A 14,022-nucleotide genomic window follows, 5' to 3' on the forward strand; every position below is an offset into this window, starting at 1 on the left:
CCCGCCCCTGTCTACCACGCACCGCCGCCCCACCTCTGGACGCCGTCGGACTACGTCGACCTCGTCAGCGACGACGACGACACCGGCGGCCAGTGAAGACGGCGACGGCCACGACACCGACGGGCGCGGCAGGAGCGCGCGGGAGGAGTTTTTTTTATTTTGTTATTATGTTAATTATGAAACTGGGCCTTTTAAGTGGCCGTTGAACCAGGGCCGTTTTGTGGCCGACCCCTATATATGTTTTATGTTTTTTTAAATGCGTTTATTTGCTTTTTTAGTTATTTCATTTTAGTTTTTATAGTTTTTTTATTCCCGTCCACCCCGGACACGATTTGGGGTGCGGCCGCGCGGTGGGCGCACGCACGACCCAATGGACACAGTCGGACACGTGCGAACCCATCGGCGCCCCAAAGGGACAAATTCCGGCCAATCTGGACGTCCGTTTGGGGTCGCGCGGTAGAGTTGGCCTAAAGGAGGTGCTGCAATCTTTTGATAGTTTTAGGGTAGAGTGGATCAGGCGGCCTGCTAATGTTGCCACGCATAAGTTAGCTAAAGTAGGTGTTGGTGATAATCTTTGTAAGGTTTGGATTGGGGCTCCCCAGACTTCATTCTCAATGTAATTTCGGATGACATTTCGAGCTATGGTTAAATAAAGTGGCAACGTTAACCTCAAAAAAAAAACATCCCCGCGATCGACGAGATCCACGCGCCCTCCTCGTCTCGCCGGTCGGCATGTGTAGGTACGTACGGCTCTGCCTCTCGTCGTACTGAAATGACTAGGCAGGCAGGGAAAAAGTTGGCAGAATCCAATCGTTCCAGCATATGCCATGCTCGTGATCATGAGTTTTGCGTCCGACCTTGATGGCCGCTCCACAGCCACCAGTTTCGTTTCCATGGAAATTCCTTCAAGAGGCCACTGGATTGCTCTAGGACCTCGGCCTGCCTGACCACTGCTCTGCTCCTGTGAACTAATGCTAAGCCCGCGACTTAAAACACATGCTAAGCCCACGACCTAAACAGTAAACACGGACACTAATCTAACCCTCGCCGCTGTCCGCCTATATAAACCCCAGCAGCCCAGCCCATTCTTTGCATCTTTACTTGTGTTGTGTTGTGTCCCTCGTTGGCCGTAGCAGGCTAGCAGAAGCAGATCGATGGCGCTCTCTGGTCGCATGGCCGCATCCGCCCTCCTCCTGCTCCTCCTCCTCCTCGCCACAGGCACGTCCCGCCCAAGTCCCAACCCCGCTCTTCCCAGCGAGCGAGCGAGCTGTGGATGATGCTTAATTTGTCACTGTGGTTTCATTCATGTGCACTGCATGCAGAGATGGGGACGCCGACGAGGAAGGTGGCGGAGGCGCGGGACTGCCTGTCCAAGAGCCACAAGTTCAAGGGCGCGTGCCTCAGCAGCAGCAACTGCGCCAGCATCTGCCGCACCGAGAACTTCCCCGGCGGCGAGTGCAAGCTCGACTCCTTCGCGCGCAAGTGCTTCTGCAAGAGGGTCTGCTAGCTAGCCCTGCTCGCCCCCGGCCTGGCCGGCGCCGCGACGTCCGATGCTAGCTACTCCACATGTTGCTGGCATCGTGTGTCCCGTAATTTGTTCGTCAGTGTATGAGTTCATTCAGTACTTGTTCTTGTGTGTCCCGTGATAATAAAGTAGAGAATCAATCGGGGTCTCGATGGTCTAGTTGGCCGTAAGTCGTGTTTTTCTTTTGCTGCTTTCTGTGTGTGTGGGGGGGGTAATGTAACAAGGTCGCTGTTTCAGCATGGACGGACATGTGCAATGCATCTCTCTCTATCTCTGATTCGTCTGTTTGGTGCTACTAAACACAAAGAGAAATGCTATTGTTGTGACTCCTACATCTTCCCACCCTTTCCGCGGCCGGACATGATTGGTTGCTTCGAGGAGCTAAGGCCTAAGGCCCTGTTTCTCTTTTCAATACCCCTGTAAAAAATGCACACATGCGGCCGTCGTTTCACTTCCGGCTGGAATTTTGCACAGCGGCCAGTAAGCTACACGTGTAAGCAATACACCTCTGTTTTGAAATACATCCATTCCAAGCACGGCCTAATGGAATTTGGAGATGGAGGAGTAGCAGTGGCGGCGGCTGCTGTTGGTAGGAGACGGGTCGGGGAAGGGGAATTTAACAGGGGAGGAGCGTACAGCTAGCCTACCGTTGGATCCGTACAAGAATGGGCGGTCATGGTCTTGATCCGGGGAGAGATGGCGCGGATCGCTGGCGTGGCTCTCAAATTTCATCGTCGAGTGAGGCGGGAAGCAGCTCGAAATTTTTGGATTTTGCCGGTTCCAAGGTCATTGGTCCTCTGTTTCTTGCAACGGCCACTTGTTCATTATGTGTGAGAAGTACTTTATATAGAAGTAGAGAAAACAAAATGAAGTAGATTAACTAACATTTTCTTCCCACGAAAAGTTACATCTTTTTACGAGGATCATGTAGATTTCATTTTACTGGTAAACAAAGAAAAAAACAATTGCCAAACATTTGTCGTATCTGAAATAAAAATAAAGTAATTTTCACATGGAAACTAACACAACACAAAACACGAAACCAAGACATAAAAATCTTCACCTTTAGGTTACAATGTCCACTGTAATTCCGCATAACCGGTTCGTCACTGGAGGCAAAATTAGAAGAGAAAGAAAACTTCTTTGCACATGGGCCGAGCATCACCTCATACTTGGCAAGGAGAGGATTTGTTGTCGCACACCAAAAAAGTAGGATCCACGTCATCGATTCATAGGTCCGAAGAAGATTAGGGAATGCCCTACCCATAGTTGACGACGCCAAACGATGTGGAACCCTAGACCGACATGACACAAATGACAATCCCCGCATCTCGATCGAGGGTGGGTCTAGGCCCTGGTATAGGAGGGCTAAAGTCTTGATCCAACCTAAGTGCTAGTCTGTGTATCATATATTAGGGATGAGTTTATAGAAAATTAGTTTTGAGCCAAACAAATTAGCAAAATCGGCCTCGGTATTTTTTTTCATGAATAACCAACCTGTGGGAAGTAATGTTTGGGTTAGAATAAAGTCTAAAACAGCCGTCAATTTTATTGTTTGGTTCGATATTGAACCATCTATTTCATTACTGTATATAAAAACAATACTGATTTCCCCCTCTCTTGTATGTTTCCTTCCCTACATGGTTGGCATTTCCAAATCTAGTCAGATGAAGCTCCCTGGTGCAGCTCTGAATCTTTTATTCCTCGTTACCACTACCTACTGCCGCCACCACCACTTCTCCCACGGCTTGACATCCCTTGGTTTACTCCCTCCACCTCCATCCTGAACTCAGGTCCGGGCCAAGGTAGGTCCAACTCGTGTCGGCCCCACAGGGCCCACGATTTACAAGGGCCCCGAATTTCAGACATAGGCTGAAGGCCCAACATTCGCACCTTGCCAGAACCACTAATGGTGAAAAAATTCTATGTGTTTTTTCTAAGATCGAACTCACGACCTCGTGCTGCCCAAAAGAAAAATCAACCAATGACATATTTGCTCACTGCAAAACTTTCTTGGAATAAATGTACACTATGCGAGGCAACAAAAGAAGCACTGTACACTAAGCTTATCTTCACTACCCAAAAGAAGCATTGTCCAGTAGCTTTCTTTCCGGGCTTTTTCACATGGAATGATGCTTTGAGGCGTAGTGAAGAACGCCTTAATATATCATCTAACAAAAGAAAAAACACCTTAGCATGGAAACTATTCTGAAGTGTTTTCTTTACTCCCCTTAATATATAATGGTTTTAGGCATTTTGATGAAAACGCCACGAATATGAATATTTGATATGACTTTTCTAAAATGGTTGGAAATATAACTTTGAGTCCTTTTAAAAAATGCACTAAGAAAACCTCTTTGATTATAGATGACGATTTGGTGCTATGCCACAGTGCGTCCCTTCGCCAAACGTTTTTTATGTAGTGGCAGGCCCATTTTTACAGTTTGGCACAGGGCCTCTGATTTTGCCGGGCAAGCCCTGCCTGAACTCATATATGACATTGCTTGCTTTTCCTCTATCAAGCTAACAAAATAAATAAATAAACAGACTCTGTGGCGACGTTTATTGCGCCATTTACACCCCTACCCCTGACCAACCGTGCTAATTTTTACTCGAGCTGCCCCGCGCCGCCGCCGCACACCAGCACCTCGCGTCGCCGCCGCTGCTCGCCGCCGTCCCGCCGTCGCTCGCCGACCGCCGACCATCTCGCGCCGCCCCGCGTCGTCACCTCCACGCGCCCGCCGCTCGCCGACCGCCGACCATCTCGCGCCGCCCCGCGTCGTCACCTCCACGCGCCCGCCGCCGTCCAGCTCGTCAGCGCCGTGGTCAACGCCACCTCGCCGGAGCTCCCCTGCCCGGATCCAACGCGGGTGGATCTGATCCACCGGGACACGAACCAAACACCGCGCCCCATCCCGGATCTCCTCATCCCGCACCGTGCCGTCCCGTTTCCCCGAGGTGTTTTTTTCCACTAAATCCCAGGATTTTTAACATCATGTGTGCATCTTTATCATGTCATAACTTTGTGTGTATTTCTCCGTTTTGCATGTACGATATGTCAAAATGTTCATATCTTGATGCTCTGCATGCTAGTTGCATTTTCATGCATGTTACTGTTCATATTGATGCATTAATCTTCATTGTAAAACTGCTAAATGATATAAACTGCTGCTTGTTAACATCATTTAGGCATCTTGTGAGTGGTGTAACTTTGTCTCTGTTGATCCTATGATAATGATCTTGATATGCACAAGTTCTACTATTCATGCCCTACACTCTGGTGTCATTAGCTTGTTTGTTTGAGTTCATATAGATACCTTAATCCCTGTTGCAAAAGTGCTTGCTGATGTTAACTCCTGAAAACTGTTATAACTTGCCTATTTGTCTTTTTTATATCTTTTTGTGTGATTTTCTTTTGAGCATCAAGTCTACATGTTTTAGTAGCACAATCGTGCCATCTTTTCTGTAGTGCAATCTAGGTATTTTTTATATGCCCTGTGGTGAGTGAAGCAAGCTTGTGAAGTGGGCTGCTTGCTATTAATGTTCTGTCTAGCTGAATCTGTAATATCATAATGCTATATTTACTTGATGCTACTAATTAATACATGCCTAACCTGGAGATGCTTAGTTGACATGTTTTGTTTTCCATGTTATGCTATATTAGGCCATGCCTTTTGATGCCCTATATATGTCCTGTAGCATATGTTTTCGTTGCCATGAACATGCATATATAATGTTTCAGTTTTCTGTTAACTTCATGATGCCATGTTGTGAGCTTGTTATTAATTGATCCGTGACTCTTTTGGAGATGCTCTTATTACATGTTTTGAAGTATGCTATGATAAATTTGTTCACATGACATGATTGTTAATTTTGGATATCATATACCTCTGTTCCATGCTTGCAAACATGTATCATAATGTTGTTGTTTTACACTTGCTGAAACTATTTCAACATGCAAACTTGTCTTGATGGTTCTCACTAATCCATGAGCCATATGTATATGATGCTTTGATGTTATTTGATCTTTGTTATGTGTAATTTGATGTCATACCCCTTGTTTCCATGTATAGTTGTTGTAGCATTTTTGTTTCATGCCTCCAACATGCCATCATATTAACTCTGCTCATGTATATGCTCCTGTGTTATAAAGTTGCTTTTTGCATTGATCATTTTGGTTTAATCTTGATGCCTATGAACCTGAACTTTAATGATATTTGAATTATGTTCTCTGTACATGAAGTGCATGTCAAGGTCGTGCTCATATGATTCCTGTAGCATGTTGTTTTAATGATTGCAAAGTGCCTACTTGCTATTTTGGGAAGATTGTTGTTCTATCTTATTTGGAGTGTATGTGTTGCACCATTGCTCCGTTTTGAGCATGTTCTATATGAAACTTTCTTAGAATTGTATGTAGTTTCATATTATCATGTTGCATCCATGCTTTGAGTGTGTTTTCTTGATGTTTGTATGCATTTTGCATCAATGCCATGTTTAACTTGTTTTGTTCATATCTTCTAGGCCATAGCACCGTATTAAGCGAACTTTATATGTAACTTGACTAGAATCTTGTGTGGATCATCATGGTGCATCTTAACTTGTTGTTTAACAACTTGAGAATAATGTTTTATTCAGATCTGGACCAATTTCGAAATTTGCATATGGGGACTTACCGGATTTGTTATATGTTGTTTCCGGCCTCATTTAAACTTCCTTTGATGTGTTGTTCTTGTATGCATCATCCCTTGCCATGAGTAGCATCATGTAGCCTTGTCATGCATCATCCTTGGTTGAGCATCATGCCATGTTTATGTGTTGTGTGTTTACCTTGTTGTTTGCTTCTTTTCGGTTGTGCTTCTTCTCGATAGTTCCTGTTTTGTTGCGATTGTGAGAATTCGTTCGACTACGCTTGATTCATCTTCGCCCGTTCGTCTTCTTCATGGACTCGTTCTTCTTCCTAGCGGGATTTTAGGCAAGATGTTATCCTGGATCTCACTACTATCATTGTTATGCTAGTTGTCTCGATACTAACGCTATGTTGCGCTACCTACCAGTTGTTTATCAAGACTCCCAAAATTGCCATGACAGCCTCTAACCTTTTTCACCCTTCCTAGCAAACCATTGTTTGGCTATGTTACCGCTTTGCTCAGCCCTTCTTATAGCGTTGCTAGCTGCAGGTGCAGTTGCAGGTTGTTCTATGTTGGGACATGGATGTCTTGGGATATCACAATATATCTCTTATTTAATTAATGCATCTATATACTTGGTAAAGGGTGGAAGGCTCGGCCTTATGTCTGGTGTTTTGTTCCACTCTTACTGCCCTAGTTTTCGTCATACCGGTGTTATGTTCCTTGATTTTGCGTCCCTAACACGGTGAGGGGTATGGGTCCCTCTTGACAGTTCGCTTTAAATAAAACTCATCCACAAGGCCCAACAATGGTTTTCCATTTGCCTAATAACAACTAAAACTTTAGGGGATTTTCTCTGGACCCCTAGTATTTTTAATTCAACCCCCGGGACAATGCTCCTCTGAGTGTTGGTCCAACCTGGGCGATGTCCGGCGCCCCGTGGGCAACTAGGGCCTCAGCCAACCCGACGTCTTGCCCATCTGTTGTGCCATGAGAATGAGATACGTGCGGCTCCTATCGGGATTTGTCGGCACACCGGGAGGTCTTGCTGGTTTTGTTTTACCATTGTCGAAATGTCTTGTGCACCGGGATATTGAGTCTGATCGGATGTCCTGCGATGGAGGATTGTCTCCGCGGATCGTGAGCTTGTAATGGGCTAAGTTGGGACACCCCTGCAGAGTATAAACTTTCGAGAGCCGTGCCCGTGGTTATGTGGCAGATGAGAATTTGTTAATATCCGGTTGTAGAGAACTTGACACCAGATTCGCTTTAAAATACACCAACCGCGTTCATAACCGTGATGGTCTCTTTTCGAGTGGGTCGAGAAGAGAACATAATGGGGTTATGTTTGAGCGTAAGTAGTTCAGGATCACTTTTTGATCATTACTAGTTTGTGACCGTTTGCGTAGCTTCTCATCGCATTCTTCTATTCGTAAGTTAGCCACCATACTTGCTTAGTCGCTGCTGCAGCCTCACCACTTATCCATTCCATACCCATTAAGCTTTGCTAGTCTTGATATCCATGGTAATGGGATTGCTGAGTCCTTCTGGCTCACAGATTACTACAACAACAGTTGCAGGTACAGGTAATGCAATGATCATGACGTGAGAGTGATGCTTTATTGTCTTGGGGTTATTCTTCTTCTTCTTCTTCGTTCAGGAGATAGATTCCTGGTCGGCGGCCTGGGCGAGCAGGGTGGATGTCGTTTGAGTTTTTGTTTGTGTTTCATCCATAGTCGGATGTTGCTCTTGTGCATGATGTTGTTGTATTCATGTGGCAATTGTATGCCCTTTTTATGTATCCCCAACTATTATGTAACGGTACAATGTAATGATATCCACCTTGCAAAAGCGTCTCCAATATGCGCTTCTATCCTTGGTGGGACCTTCGAGTTTCTTTAGGATAAGGTCACATAATGGGCGTGACAATATGTCAATTTCCTTGTGATGTTTTCCTTATGATTCATTTGCACTCTATTTTGGAGGAACAATTACCTCCACTCAAACCTCTTGTTAGAACTCCTTTGTCTTTCATATGCTATCAAACGTTCCTTCGTCGAAATAATATATGCTTAAGTAGTTGATCCCACTACTTCTATTTTATCTTAACATGCACACATGCCACCTCATTAACGCCACTCTTTTTATTTCTCTCAAAACGTCCATGGAAAATGTTACTTATACTATTTCTCTCAACATGACACATTGCACTTCATCAGACCCACTATTTTTTCTCTCTCAATATGCATGAAAAACATTGTTTCTATATTCAATATTTTACAGCTATATAATAATCAAGGTTGGAAAAGGCGGTAGGCGTAAGCGAGGCGGTTGGCCTTCGCCTAGTGCCTAGGCGGTGCCTAAGCGCCCTAGGCGCGGCCTAGGCGGTAATATAATTTTTACTCGTAGTGTATTTGAGATTATTATATGGGTGTTGATATTAGTTTAGGGCATATAAATAAGTTAATTACCGTCTACTACCATTGGAATATAACATGTTTGGCATAGTAGTGCAGTATGTGGCATGATTTCTTGCTTACGTAGGCAATTCCTTGCTTGCCCTGCCTAGACCTTCATTTATGTCCTAGGCGAGGCGTTTGGCCATTGCCTAGCGCCTAGGCGTGCCTAAGCGTCTCCTAGACACTGCCTTCTCCAACGGAGATAATCATCGAATACAATACACTGTATGTATTTTGTCTCCATTCTCATCCTCGAATTTCACACAATCAAATCTTACAAAAATAATAGATTGCAATCAATTTCCACAACAACATGTGAGATATTATTTAGCTCATGTAGTTCTCCAATCCTATGATCGAAGAGGCCCTTAGAGTGGCACGTCCTCTTGATGGAATGTCATGTACTCCCTTTGTTTCATAACGTAAGACATTTTTTGACAGAGCGGAGGGAGTAGTTATTATATGTGTTTACGTACAGTCTTGAGTAGTATATTGCATCTCATGATAAGACTGAAAATGAGCGTGTGCTTGGTTGGCTTAACTGATGTGCGAAACTTGATTGTCCCGATTTGGCCAGAAGGTTGAAGAGCTGACACTAGAAACATCACGTCTTGCCGATCGACCTCGTGATCCACGAGGTCCACGCGCCCTCGTCGTCTCGCCGATCGGCATGTGTAGGTACGTACGGCTCTGCCTCCCGTCGTACTGAAATGACTAGGCAGGCAGGGAAAAAAGTTGGGAGAAGCCAATCATTCCAGCATATGCCAGGCTCGTGACATTGATGGCCGCTCCACAGCCACCGGTTTCGGCGGAAATTCCTTCAAGAGGGCACTGCATGCTCTGATAGGCCCCCGGCCTGCCTGACCAGCCCGTGAGCTACCGATGTGGCCACTCCTCTGGTGCTCTGCTGCTGTGAATGCTAAGCCCACGACTTAAACACTAATCTAACCCACGTCGCTCTGGTCCGCCTATATAAACCCCACCAGCCCAGCCCATTCTCTGCATCTCTCTTACTTGTGTTGTGTGTGTCCATTCTCTTCCATTCGCTTCGCTAGCTTTACACAGTCCCCCGTAGCAGGCTAGCAGAAGCAGATCGATGGCGCTCTCTCGCCGCATGGCCGCGTCCGCCCTCCTCATGCTGGTCCTCCTCGTCGCCACAGGCACGTCCCGCTCCCGCCTAACCCCACTCTTCCCCTCAACGATGCTCAATTGATTACTGTGGCTTCATTCATGTGCACTGCATGCAGAGATGGGGACGCCGACGATGAAGGCGGCGGAGGCGCGGGACTGCCTGTCGCAGAGCCACAAGTTCAAGGGCTCATGCCTCAGCAGCAGCAACTGCGCCAGCATCTGCCGCACCGAGAACTTCCCCGGCGGCGAGTGCAAGCTGGAGTCCTTCGCGCGCAAGTGCTTCTGCAAGAGGGTCTGCTAGCTGGCCCTGCTTGGGCTGGCAGGCGCCGCGACGTCTTATGATAGCTTGTAAGACAATAGGCTTTGGGGGGAACCGGCACAACCCTTTAGGGGTGGCCTATCACATATATATATAATAAGGTGGTATACAACGTTACAATATACACATGTAAATATAGTCTAACACCCTCCCTCAATCTTAGCCACTTTCTAATGAATCTAGAAGGGTAAGATTGCGCCTGCAAGTCTCAAACTGTGGCAAAGGCAATGGTTTGGTGAAGATGTCAGCAAGTTGATCCTTGGAAGAAATAACTTGATCTGTAGTTGCTTCTCAGAGACACGTTCACGCACAAAGTGATAGTCAACTTCAATGTGTTTCGTTCGGTCATGGAATACCGGATTTGCAGAAAGGTATGTAGCACCGATGTTATCACACCAAAGAACAGGAGGCTGTGATTGGGGTATACTTAACTCCTGAAGCAAGGACTGTACCCAGATATCTCTGATGTGGCATTGGCCACAGCCTTATACTCAGCCTCAGTACTGCTACGCGAGACAGTAGCCTGTTTCCGAGCACTCCAGGCAATCAGGTTAGAGCCAAAGAAGACAGCATAACCCCCCGTGGATCGCCTGTCATCCGGATTGCCAGCCCAGTCTGCATCAGAATATGCTGAAAGACAACCAGAGTCAGACGGCCGAATATGCAAACCATGAGCCACCGTGAAACGAATATAGCGCAAAATCCGCTTAACAGCAGACCAATGAGTGTCACGGGGTGACTGCAGATACTGGCAGACTCGGTTAACAGCATAGGAAATGTCTGGTCGCGTGATCGTCAAGTACTGAAGCCCACCAACAATACTCCTGTACTCTGTCGCATCAGAAGAAGAAAGAAGCACACCATCAACAGCATTGAGCTTATCAGTGGTAGACATGGGTGTAGTCGTCGGTTTGCACTTAAGCATCCCAGCTCGCTGCAACAAATCTAGAGAGTACTTCTTCTGCGTCATAACAAGGCCAGCAGCACGAGAAGTAACCTCCACACCAAGAAAGTAATGAAGCTTCCCAAGGTCCTTGACCGCAAAATCAGCACCAAGTGAGCGAACAAGCGCAGTAGCAGCCGACTGAGAGGAGCTGACCAAAATGATATCATCTACATAGACCAACAAGTACATAGTAACCTCAGGCCTTTGAAGAAGAAACAATGAGGAGTCAGCAGTTGATGATGCAAAACCATGAGCACGAAGAGCCATTGCAAGACGAGCATGCCAAGCACGAGGAGCCTGCTTCAGACCATAAATTGCCTTGGACAGACGACAGAGATGATCAGGGCGATCCGGATCAGAGAAACCCGGAGGCTGGCGCATGTAAACCTCCTCCGCCAAGACACCATGAAGAAAAGCATTTTGAACATCAAGCTGACGAAGAAACCAACCTCGAGTAACAGCCAGAGAGAGAAGAAGTCTGATGGTAGTAGGCTTGACCACTGGACTGAAGGTGTCTTCATAGTCAAGTCCAAAACGCTGTCGAAAACCACGAGCAACCAGACGAGCCTTATAGCGCTCAATGGACCCATCAGAATGCCTCTTCACTTTGAAAACCCATTTGGAATCAATGACATTTACCCGTGATTGTGGAGGAACAAGAGTCCATGTCTGATTGCGAAGAAGCGCTTGATACTCCTGCTCCATGGCCTCTCTCCAATGAGGAATGCGCATAGCAGCTTGATACGTGCGTGGCTCAGAGGATGGATCTGCGAGAGCAGCAGACATGCACGCCGCTAACCAAGCAACTGTGCCATCGTGACGTTGCTTAGGCTGAAAAATGCCACTCCGACTGCGCGTATGTGGACGTAGAGCAGCAGCAGGAGCCGGCGGAGGCGAAGGTGACGGAGACGTGACGGTCGCCGGAGATGCAGGAATCACCTCAGGCGAGCTCGGGACAGACGACTTCGGGCTGCATGGCGAAGACTGGCCCGACGACAGGGGCTCAGAGGCCATGGGCGAACCGAGAGTGGGCGAGGCCAGCTTCGGTGACACCGGCCCAGACGGCCTTGGCGAGGCGAGAGCAGGCGAGGCCGGCCCTGATGAGAAGGGCCCAGACACCCTGGGCGAGGCAGGGGCGGGCGAGGCCAGGCCTGGTGATGACTGCCCCGACGCCCTGGGCGAGACGGGGACCGAGGAGGCCGGCCCAGTCGGCGGGGTTGCAGGGCGCGACGATGGCGAAGGCAGCCCAAAAGCCAGAGGCGACCGGGCCAGGACGTCGATTGGCCGTGCATGAGCACGGAAACCGAGGCCATGCAGGGGCGCCATGTGCTCCTCATGCAAAACAAAAGACCGATCTGATGGAAGAGACTAGGCAACACATTATACGTCAACACTCCCCCTCACGTGTGGCTCCCTCAGGCCTAAACGTGGACCGAAAGTGGACTGCAATTTAATTGCGCTAGCCGGGTCTTGAACTCAAGACCTCTTTGTGACGCCCGGGTAATCAAGCTACAGTAACCCTCTGCAAATGATGCCACATCACTTCGATTATTTTCGCTAATCTCGTGTTAGTTCGGAACCGATTTAAACTCATATTCAAAATCAAGCAAACAATAAACGTTTTCAAAAGTCAAAACTAAAATGTTCTAAATGTGACAAATAATTCATAAGTAATGTTGGTGGAGAAACCACATTTTTATAAAAGTTCTAAATGCATTTAATTAATTAAACAGTAGGTAAGACAAATACATAAATGCTTTGGTATTTTATAAAATACTAAACATATTATTTGGGGGTTAAACCTTTTTGTGGTAGAGGTATAATTAGTGTTACTTTTTAAGGTACAACTTTTATGTTTTATAAAACTAGAATAAAATAAAACAGTAACAGAAAAGAAATAAAATATAAAAAAAGGAAAATAAAACAAAAGAGGTGGGGGGAAGGAACCCCCACTGGCCCATCTGGGCCAGCCCTTCCCCACCTGGCCCAGCCAGCCCCCCCCCCCCCCCCCCCGAACCCCCCACCTGGCCCCCTCACCCCTGGCCCAGCCCCCTACCCTGGGCCGGCCCAGCCGGCCGGCCACTTAGCCCTCCCGCGGCTAGAAACCCTAGCCGCCCCACCTCACTCGCCCCCCTCCCCCGCCCCGATCCCCTTTCCCCTGCCCCCGCCCCGATCCAGATCGGGGGCGAGACCCCCCGTCGCACCCCTCATCGCCGGCGGCCCCCGCCGCCCCAACCGGTCGTCTCCACCGCCCGGACCCCCTCCTCCCCTCCGTCGCCCCCACGCGCGGGGCACCCGCCACCGCGGGGTCAACCCCGGCCTCCCCCGCCTCACCGGACGCCCTCCCCGACGCCGGCGACCGCTTCCCCGCCCGCCTCCTCGCCAGACGTCAGCGAGCTCCACCGCGCCCGCCCCCCTAGACCCTACGGGCCCCGCTGTGAGCTTCACATCTCCCCCCCCCCTTCGCTCCCCTCTCCCCTCCCGCGCGCCACCATAGCCCCGCGCCCCGTCGCCGGCTCCGGCCATCCGCGTCCACGCCGCCCCCCCCCCCCCCGTTTCCCTCTCCTCCCCCTCGCCGAACGGCGCCCTCGCCCCCCCCCCCCCCCCCCGGCGACGCGCGCCGGTGCCGACGCCGCGGCCAACACCCCCGCCGCACCACGGCGGCCGTCGACTCCCGCACCACCTCTCGCCGCGGCGGCCGCCCCGACCACCACCGCGGCCCCGCACGGCGCTCGCCCCACTCCTCCCTGCCGCTCCGGCCGCTGCCGGCCCCGTCCACCGCTCGGTCGCCTCGCCGGCGCCGCTCGCAGCCCGGCCAACCTCACTGTGGCTGCGGCCCCTCCGGCCGTCGTCGTGGCCTCGGCCTTCCCCGCTGCGCCCCATTCGGGCGCTCAACTGCGCCTCTCCCCGTTCGCCCGCCCCGGTTGGGCTGGGTCCCTGACCAGTGGGGTCGGCCCCACTGTTAAAACGAAAATGAAAAGAAAAAGGGAAAACTAAATATTAAAAATAATAAT

General features: G+C 49.0%; 2 protein-coding genes across 2 annotated transcripts; both read left to right on the forward strand.

Annotated features, from left to right (window-relative positions):
- Positions 1-1,065: 1,065 nt before the first annotated feature.
- LOC100136977 (defensin-like protein CAL1) lies at positions 1,066-1,804 on the forward strand. Its single transcript, XM_044553053.1, has 2 exons — positions 1,066-1,218; positions 1,323-1,804. Exons 1-2 carry the CDS (start codon positions 1,155-1,157, stop codon positions 1,505-1,507), a joined length of 249 nt encoding a protein of 82 aa, XP_044408988.1. The 5' UTR covers positions 1,066-1,154; the 3' UTR covers positions 1,508-1,804.
- Positions 1,805-9,611: 7,807 nt separating this feature from the next.
- Positions 9,612-10,302, forward strand: LOC123133594 (defensin-like protein CAL1). Its single transcript, XM_044553054.1, has 2 exons — positions 9,612-9,772; positions 9,860-10,302. The coding sequence occupies exons 1-2, from the start codon at positions 9,709-9,711 to the stop codon at positions 10,042-10,044; spliced, it is 249 nt and encodes an 82-aa protein (XP_044408989.1). The 5' UTR covers positions 9,612-9,708; the 3' UTR covers positions 10,045-10,302.
- The last annotated feature ends 3,720 nt before the right edge of the window (positions 10,303-14,022 follow it).

This window comes from Triticum aestivum, chromosome 6B (genome assembly GCF_018294505.1).
Source record: "Triticum aestivum cultivar Chinese Spring chromosome 6B, IWGSC CS RefSeq v2.1, whole genome shotgun sequence".
Lineage (NCBI taxonomy): Eukaryota > Viridiplantae > Streptophyta > Magnoliopsida > Poales > Poaceae > Triticum > Triticum aestivum.

Bases quoted from the DNA above. Each gene is read 5' to 3' on its own strand.
- LOC100136977 (XM_044553053.1), top strand. From the start codon at position 1,155: ATGGCGCTCTCTGGTCGCATGGCCGCATCCGCCCTCCTCCTGCTCCTC. The intron at 1,219-1,322 runs GCACGTCCCGCC...CACTGCATGCAG, and splicing joins CCTCCTCCTCCTCGCCACAG to AGATGGGGACGCCGACGAGG.
- LOC123133594 (XM_044553054.1), top strand. From the start codon at position 9,709: ATGGCGCTCTCTCGCCGCATGGCCGCGTCCGCCCTCCTCATGCTGGTC. The intron at 9,773-9,859 runs GCACGTCCCGCT...CACTGCATGCAG, and splicing joins GGTCCTCCTCGTCGCCACAG to AGATGGGGACGCCGACGATG.